This window comes from Salvelinus fontinalis, chromosome 19, assembly GCF_029448725.1.
Source record: "Salvelinus fontinalis isolate EN_2023a chromosome 19, ASM2944872v1, whole genome shotgun sequence".
NCBI classification, from domain to species: Eukaryota; Metazoa; Chordata; class Actinopteri; order Salmoniformes; family Salmonidae; genus Salvelinus; species Salvelinus fontinalis.
The window spans coordinates 46,543,597-46,551,505 of NC_074683.1; the positions used below are offsets into that span (position 1 = coordinate 46,543,597).

The 7,909-nt window shown below is 46.7% G+C and overlaps 1 protein-coding gene across 1 annotated transcript; it reads left to right on the top strand.

Moving 5' to 3' along the window:
- The first annotated feature begins 1,128 nt into the window (after positions 1–1,128).
- klhl6 (kelch-like family member 6) lies at positions 1,129–7,909 on the top strand. The gene is made up of 8 exons (XM_055871774.1): positions 1,129–2,239; positions 2,345–2,510; positions 3,410–3,661; positions 3,784–3,981; positions 4,094–4,331; positions 6,700–6,902; positions 7,060–7,273; positions 7,399–7,909. Exons 1-8 carry the CDS (start codon positions 1,971–1,973, stop codon positions 7,695–7,697), a joined length of 1,839 nt encoding a protein of 612 aa, XP_055727749.1. The 5' UTR covers positions 1,129–1,970; the 3' UTR covers positions 7,698–7,909.

The following is a 7,909-nucleotide window of genomic DNA, read 5'->3' on the forward strand; positions in this document are numbered from 1 at the left end:
TAGACTAAAACCTGCTGTAGAGGAGGTTTGAATGTGCTGCAAATCAAAATGTGTAATAACTGCTGCAACATTGCAATCTGACAGAAATCATCTTCCAGCGTCAGGGTTTGTGTTCAATGAATTGTTTTCATAGCGCCTGTTTGATGAAAGCAGAAACATCATGTGACTCATTCCCAGTAGACGTTGTCTGTTATGCTAAGGCTATTTCATTACATTTCATCAGCAGACCAACCATGTAGAAAGCAGGTTTAAGAAACACTGATTTAGAACTGTGGCCATTTCAACAGTCCACCCCATCATCTGACAAAAGGACACTAAAATGCAACTCAACACTTTGCTAATAGTAAAAGAGAACTGACAATCTGCACAACCTTTTGTTTCTTTAATATGCAGATACTTTTTTCACCCAGCAAATTGATACAGGGGACTGTATAAAATGTTACATATTACATTTCTATGTACTTTAATGTGCATAATGTTCTTCTTTATTTTGCAAACTAAAAGGTACCCCTGGGTAGGAGTGGAGGGGTGTGTGTAGACCTGATGGTACTCTTACCCCATTGGATGAGTCCACTCAAGAACAACAGGAGACTGGTCCTCCACAGGTACTGCTTGACGCAACCCATCCTGCGCCAAATTGACCAACACGCCAGGCCAAACTACACACCAAGCACACGGCTGTATCAACTACACACCAGTAGAAGAACCTCCGCCTTACCTAATCTGTCTGTCAGTCTGTCTGTGTGTCTGGAATATGTGGGTTCCTATAATATTGCTTTGTCTACTTCCTAAAGACAGACTGAGAGGAAGCGAAATATGTGGTTAGAGGGACAACTGAAACGAACAGAGCATGCAGGCACTATGGGGACAGATACAATGGAAACACATGCATATTAAACGGGCATACTACTAAGTAAGTGTGTGTGTGTGTGTGTGTGTGTGTGTGTGTGTGTGTGTGTGTGTGTGTGTGTGTGTGTGTGTGTGTGTGTGTGTGTGTGTGTGTGTGTGTGTGTGTGTGTGTGTGTGTGTGTGTGTGTGTGTGTGTGTGTGTATGCGCCTGTGTTCTATATGCCATCTGCCTCTGAGTCTTATCACAAAGGCTCAGAATAACATTACAGAGAGAAGAAGCCTATATCAATCCATTACAGCCCCATTGTAAACAAATCTCAGTATTATTATTACACCTGTGTATCAGCATGAAATGATCCAAAACTGTTATCACATCAACATTGATCTGACAATGCCATCTAGTGGAAAAAGGGAAAACACATTGTGAGAAAAGGGTATGATGATACGACATACTACTATGCTACTATAGTTTAGTGAGCTTGGGCTGCATGGCTCAGTAGTGCAACTGTGTGGACTTGAACTATTACTGCAGCTGCTACTATTCAGACTGCCTCAATGCTGAATGAGACAATAACTTACTTGTTCACAAGGATCATGAAATGGAAGATAGGCCCTGCACAGATTATTACATCTATAATGAAACAGTAAAACCACAGGGGGAATATGGCAAATATACCACAGCCAAGGGTACAACACAAAGCAGAGTACGTGCATGTGTGTGTGCGTGTATGTGTGTGCGTTTGTGTGTGCTAGGTAGAGTACGAGAGTTTAGAGTTGTCCAACTGCCAGTTCTAGGGATTGACATTTGAGGAAGGGATCTAGAACAGGAACGATGTTTCATCATGTACCACATAACATCCACCAATCACAAAGCACCAGCACCAGGAACGGGAAGTATTACAGAGGACCTGACAGGAAGAGATGATAAACACACTCACACACACATACGCCCACACACTGTTAAGTTCTGTGCTGTGGTGAATGTGCGTTCAAGAGCTGGTGTGTATTGTCTCCACTCTCTGGGAAAAGTATGCAAAGTTGTGTGTTGAGTGTGTCCCGCAGTATGTGTGTGTCTGCAGGAGTTTGTGTTGTGTGTTGTTAATGGGGCTCTCATTGTGAGGATGAGTGACTCGTTGGAGAGGACCACCGACACCCCTCTGCCTGGGCCCTCAGAGAAAACCCCCAGAGAGGGCTCTGACCCTGGGAAAGAGGGTGAAGGGGGTGATGGAAGTGGGATGCGTTGGGAAGATGGAGGCCTGTCTGTGGAGCTTCAGAAGGGGATGGAGACGCTTCGTGTGAGTGGAGAGCTGACCGACGTGACTCTGCGAGTTCAGGAACAGGACTTCCCCTGCCACAGAGCTGTGCTCGCCGCCGCCAGCCACTACTATAGGTACATACACACACACTCTCTTCCATAGCTGTAGAATGACCTCAGATGTTTATTTCACAACTTTGTCAAGTTATAATGCTTAGAGAACATTATGTGTGTGTCCAGGGCGATGTTCTGCAGTGGTCTGAGAGAGAGTCATGAGAAGCAGGTGGAGATTAAAGGGGTGGACAGTGAGACCATGAAGACTCTACTGGACTACACCTATACCAGCCGAGCCACCATCACACACACCAACGTCCAGAGAACACTGGAGGCTGCCAGCCTGTTCCAGGTGAGTCTACTAATGCTACCGTAACGCTGTGTAAACTCTATATAAATGCTGTATAAACACTATTAAAAACTGTGTGGTTCGAGCCCTGAATGCTGATTGACTGACAGCCACTCCACATTGCGTCTAACTAAGAACAGCCCTTAGCTGTGGTATATTGGCCATATACCACACCACCTCTGGCCTTATTGCTTAACTTAAACACCAGAGAAATGCAGTAGAAACAGAGAATCTTTCAGCCTTTTTCCTTCATATTTGTCATTTTATCTCTCCTCCTCATGTCTCTCCTCTGTTTCTGTCAACTCATAACACAACCTTAGGGACTTTTAAATAGGTGAGTGTTGAATATGGAAATCCCGGTCTTCCTCCTTATGGAAATAGTGCATACAGTCACAAACTTCATCATATTTCCTACTTATTTGTCATCAGACAGAAGATGACTCTGAATCAGGTGACAGTTGAGACAGGGAAGTGAAAGTCATTCTTGTTGTTTACTCTCAGGATCTGTTTTCCACTCAGGCCTGAATTAGGCTCACAGCTGGATGATAGGGTGTGTGGGTGTATGTGTGTGTATGTGTGTGTGTGTGTGTGTGTGTGTGTGTGTGTGTGTGTGTGTGTGTGTGTGTGTGTGTGTGTGTGTGTGTGTGTGTGTGTGTGTGTGTGTGTGTGTGTGTGTGTGTGTGTGTGTGTGTGTGTGTGTGTGTGTGTGTGTGTGTGCGTGTGCGTGTGTGTGCGTGTATGCAGGACTGTATGCATGAGAGGGTCGATTGAAGTCAGATAAAAGTTAATTAGATTAAGTTAGATTAAACATATTATCTGTCATCTTGATTTCATCTCTTGCCTCTCTGTCTGTCTCCCCTCTCTGTCTGCCTCCCCTCTCTGTCTCCATCTTCTCTCTCCAGTTTCCTCGTGTAGTGGAGGCCTGTGCAGGGTTCCTGGCTGACTCTCTCCAGCCAGAGAGCTGTGTAGGTGTGCTGCGTCTGGCTGAGGCCCACTCATTGCCTGCGCTGAGAGACAGGGTCCAGGACTACCTGGTTTCAGAGTTCTCCAGAGTGGTTCAGCATGAGGAGTACCTGGAGCTGTCAGCGGGGGCGCTGCAGAATGCTCTGAAGAGAGACGACCTGGGAGTGACACGGGAGGAAAGTGTGTTTGAGGTGGAGTATACATTTCATTACCTTAAAAAAGCCATCACTTTCTAGCCTTTCACAAGATTTTTCATTTACTTTATGAGGAATGCAAAAATCCATCCATCCATCCAATATTTACTCTACTATAGGCTCTGATGCGCTGGGTGCGAGCGAAGGAGGAGGAGCGATGCCTCCTACTAGCTGGTCTTCTGTCATATGTGCGGCTGCCACTGCTGGAGCCGGCTTACTTCCTGGAAACGGTGGAGGCCGACCAGCTGATTCGCCGCTGTGACGAGGCCTTCACCCTGCTGCAGGAGGCTCGCACCTACCACCTGTCAGGCAACGAGGTGTGTGTGTGATCATACTGGTATCCTGTTTGTGTTTATAAATGTTAGTTTTGGGTTGGTGTGTATTTGATTTTTGACGCGTCTGTCCGTGTGTGTCTGAGTGTGTGTGTAGGTGGTCACGGAGCGTACCAAGCCCCGTTTACAGCACTACCTATCTGAGGTGTTCATGATCATTGGTGGCTGCACCAAAGAGGAGCGCTTCGTTGCCACGGTGACCTGCCTTGACCCTCTGCGCCGCAGCCGGCTGGAAGTCGCCAAGCTGCCAATCACAGAGATGGAGGAGGAGTCCCACAACAGGAAGTGGGTGGAGTTTGCTTGTGTCACCTTCCGGAATGAGGTGTTCATATCCGGTGAGTGATGCAGCTAGTTTTGTTAAATTCACATCTGAGCATTTGTCCCTGAGAGCATCTTTACTAAGATGGAGCGGCGATATTGTTTGAGGCCAGTGTGTGGAATGTTTGCACAATCAGCTGTGGTTTACTGTGTGAGAGTGAAGTATTTATTGGCTTTCTGTTCATGGGAGGGGTTAGTACCATAGAGAATGATAGAGGACTCTTCTTTGTATCTGTCCCATTATGGCATCTTTTACCGCATAGGAAGCGCCATTGAGGCCATCTCCATTTTGAAGTCGTCAATTTTCTTCTTCTACTACTTCTATGAGTTGGTAAACAAACTGTAAGGGTGCATACTGCCACCAGGAGTGTGTTGTTTGAACAGGATTAAAGCCAAGTTTGGCGATTTACTGACACCAGCAGTTATGGAATGTTCGCTCACAAGTATAATTCATTGGCTGATCCCTCCTGACGACCTGAATGGAATTATGTGATTATTCCTTAACCCATAGTAAGTCCCACCCAGTTGATTATTTCAAAATGGTGAAGTCCTCAATGGTGCTCCCCATGCTTAAACTGTTTTTTGGGATCTAGAGTCCTCTATCATGCTCTATGGTTAGCACTCATTGGCTATGTTTCATTCCAAAAAGTTGACTCCCCCAATCTTGCATCCTATCTTCCCTCACTTTCCCCTCAATGTGGAACTGAGGTAAAGGGGTAAATGTAAGCAAATCAAATCAAATCAAATGTATTTATATAGCCCTTCGTACATCAGTTGATATCTCAAAGTGCTGTACAGAAACCCAGCCTAAAACCCCAAACAGCAAGCAATGCAGGTGTAGAAGTACGGTGGCTAGGAAAAACTCCCTAGAAAGGCCAAAACCTAGGAAGAAACCTAGAGGGGAACCAGGCTATGAGGGGTGGCCAGTCCTCTTCTGTGCCGGGTGGAGATTATAACAGAACATGACCAAGATGTTCAAATGTTCATAAATGTTCAGCATGGTCAAATAATAATAATCACAGTAGTTGTCGAGGGTGCAGCACCTCAGGAGTAAATGTCAGTTGGCTTTTCATAGCCGATCATTAAGAGTATCTCTACCGCTCCTGCGGTCTCTAGAGAGTTGAAAACAGCAGGTCTGGGACAGGTAGCACGTCCGGTGAACAGGTCAGGGTTCCATAGCCGCAGGCAGAACTGTTGAAACTGGAGCAGCAGCACGGCCAGGTGGACTGGGGACAGCAAGGAGTCATCATGTCAGGTCGTCCTGAGGCACGGTCCTAGGGCTCAGGTCCTCCGAGAGAGAGAAAGAAAGAGAGAAAGAGAGAATTAGAGAGAGCATACTTAAATTCACACAGGACACCGGATAAGACAGGACAAGTACTCCAGAGCAATAGCTCCACTTAGTTTCTGATTCGTTACTTATTATACCCATCCGGTCCTATCAGATCTATGAAGGAGACAGAGCAAGCACAAAGCGGGGTGCTAACTTTTTGGAATAAATCCAGAACAGCTGTGGTATTCCTCATTCACACACCATTGGGATTGTACACAGCCCCATAACCAGAGACAATGTATGAATCATTTTAGAATACCAAGGTGCCTTCTTTCCTAAGGCAAGTGCCGCTCTATTTTGTTCCCTCTACTAAGTGAAATGTCACAGACACCTAGGTTGTACTATAACATTAGGGCCGTGCACAAACCTTCCACGCGGCAGGTGCTTAAACTGAAAAAAGGGCATATGTGTGGATATTTTAGTATATAGTGGTTAGCTAGAGTCTAGACTACCTGTGTTGCTGGTGCCGACTGAGGAAGGGATGGAGTTGGGTCGGAGCGAGGGTGGTTGATGGAGCCCCTCCTCTCTGTCTTTCTGCCTCTCTCTGCTGCGTGTATCAACCAAACAGACCGAATATTGACGATGATGTAAATCAAGTGTTATCAAGTGTTAATCAAATGTTATGCTGCTGTGGCAGTACTGTTGATATTTAAACTATAGCTAGCTACACACACTCGACCGGTGATCGAATCTCAAGCCATGCATGTTTGTATGCCGGGCATGCACAATCTTAGTACAGGGCAGACTGGAAAAAATGTGCAACCTCTGTACTGGCCAGACCAACAGGCTCAACCAACGGACGAGGTAGGGGTGGGGGTTGGCAAACTTGACGGCGTCACGACGACTTGTGGGAAATGGGTTTAGAACAACAATGACAAAACATTTATCCCACTTCCCAAAAGAGGACTTGGCGACTGAGATGGCAAAGATTCATGTGCCTGCCAAACGTGACTTTTCCCTGCCAAATTTCCCTCCCTTACTCCAACAAACAATGGTTGTTCTTATAAGTCAACTGTTGTTTCTTTTTCACTCTCACTATCATCTTGTTGCTGCAGGAGGAAAAGAGACACAGCACGAGGCGTGGAAGTACAACGGTGCCCTGGACAGGTGGATCCCCATTGAGCCCCTGGTGACTGGGCGCTGGAGACACAAGATGGCGGTTCACGGGGGGAAGGTGTATGCCCTGGGGGGGTTCGATGGGACTCAGAGACTCACCAGCGTGGAAGCCTACGACACATTTCACAACCGCTGGACACAGGTTCGTCTGTCCGTCTGTCTGTATGTATTACATGGTGTGATCACTCCAGTCATTCTGCATTGGAGCTACTGTCTGATGAGACATGTTGTTACACAAGATATCTGACAAATAGAGTTTCATAAGAGACATACATAAACTGCTCCGATTCATGTTCCAGGCCCCGCCCCTCCTGTTGGGCGTCAGCTCATTCGCTGCAGCAAGCTTCAATAAGTGGATCTTTGCGATCGGGGGAGGGCCCAACGGGAAGCTGGCCACTGATAGGCTGCAGTGCTGGGAGCCAGGGACTGAGAGCTGGGGCCTGCGGTCGCCCATGCCCATCGAGGCCAAATGTACTAACGCTGTCACCTTCAGGGAATGCATCTATGTAGTTGGTCAGTGGATTAAACCTGTTCTACTCTCAGTTCACCTGTGCAATCATATTGAGTGTGTTTGTGTGTGTGTCCATTTGTGTGTCAGTGTGTGTGTATGTGTTGTAACAATCCTCCCCTCTCCCCAGGTGGTGCCATGCATGCTCTGTACTGCTACTCCCCCCAGTCAGACAGCTGGTCTATGGTGACCCGGCTGGGCGAGAGGGCAAGCTGCGCCATCGCAGCCTGTAACAACAAACTATTCATCACTGGTGGCCGTGACGACAAGAACCAGGTCATCTCCACGGTGATGTGCTGGGACCCAGTCACAACCACAATGACAGAGGAATGTGTGTTACCGCTTGGTGTCTCTCACCACGGAAGCGTCACACTCCACAAGTCCTACACGCACATACACAGGATAGCACCTGCGACCGTGTCGGTGTGACAGAGAGCTGGGACTATGTGTGTGAGAATGAATGTGTGGAGAAAAACAAAGGTGGATGAGGAGCATGGACTGTGTGTGGGTGTCGGCTTTTTTACTTATTGTAAGTTGTCTGTAAAATAACTAAATGTAATGCTGAGTTTAGTCTCATAACATTTTTTGAAAGTGTAATGTCACATTCAAACCGGTACCACTAAATAAATCTAAAAATGACA

Coding starts and splice junctions, on each gene's coding strand:
- klhl6 (XM_055871774.1), top strand. CDS start 1,971: ATGAGTGACTCGTTGGAGAGGACCACCGACACCCCTCTGCCTGGGCCC. Junction 3,662..3,783: donor GGGAGGAAAGTGTGTTTGAG/GTGGAGTATACA, acceptor ACTCTACTATAG/GCTCTGATGCGCTGGGTGCG. Junction 7,274..7,398: donor GGAATGCATCTATGTAGTTG/GTCAGTGGATTA, acceptor CCCTCTCCCCAG/GTGGTGCCATGCATGCTCTG.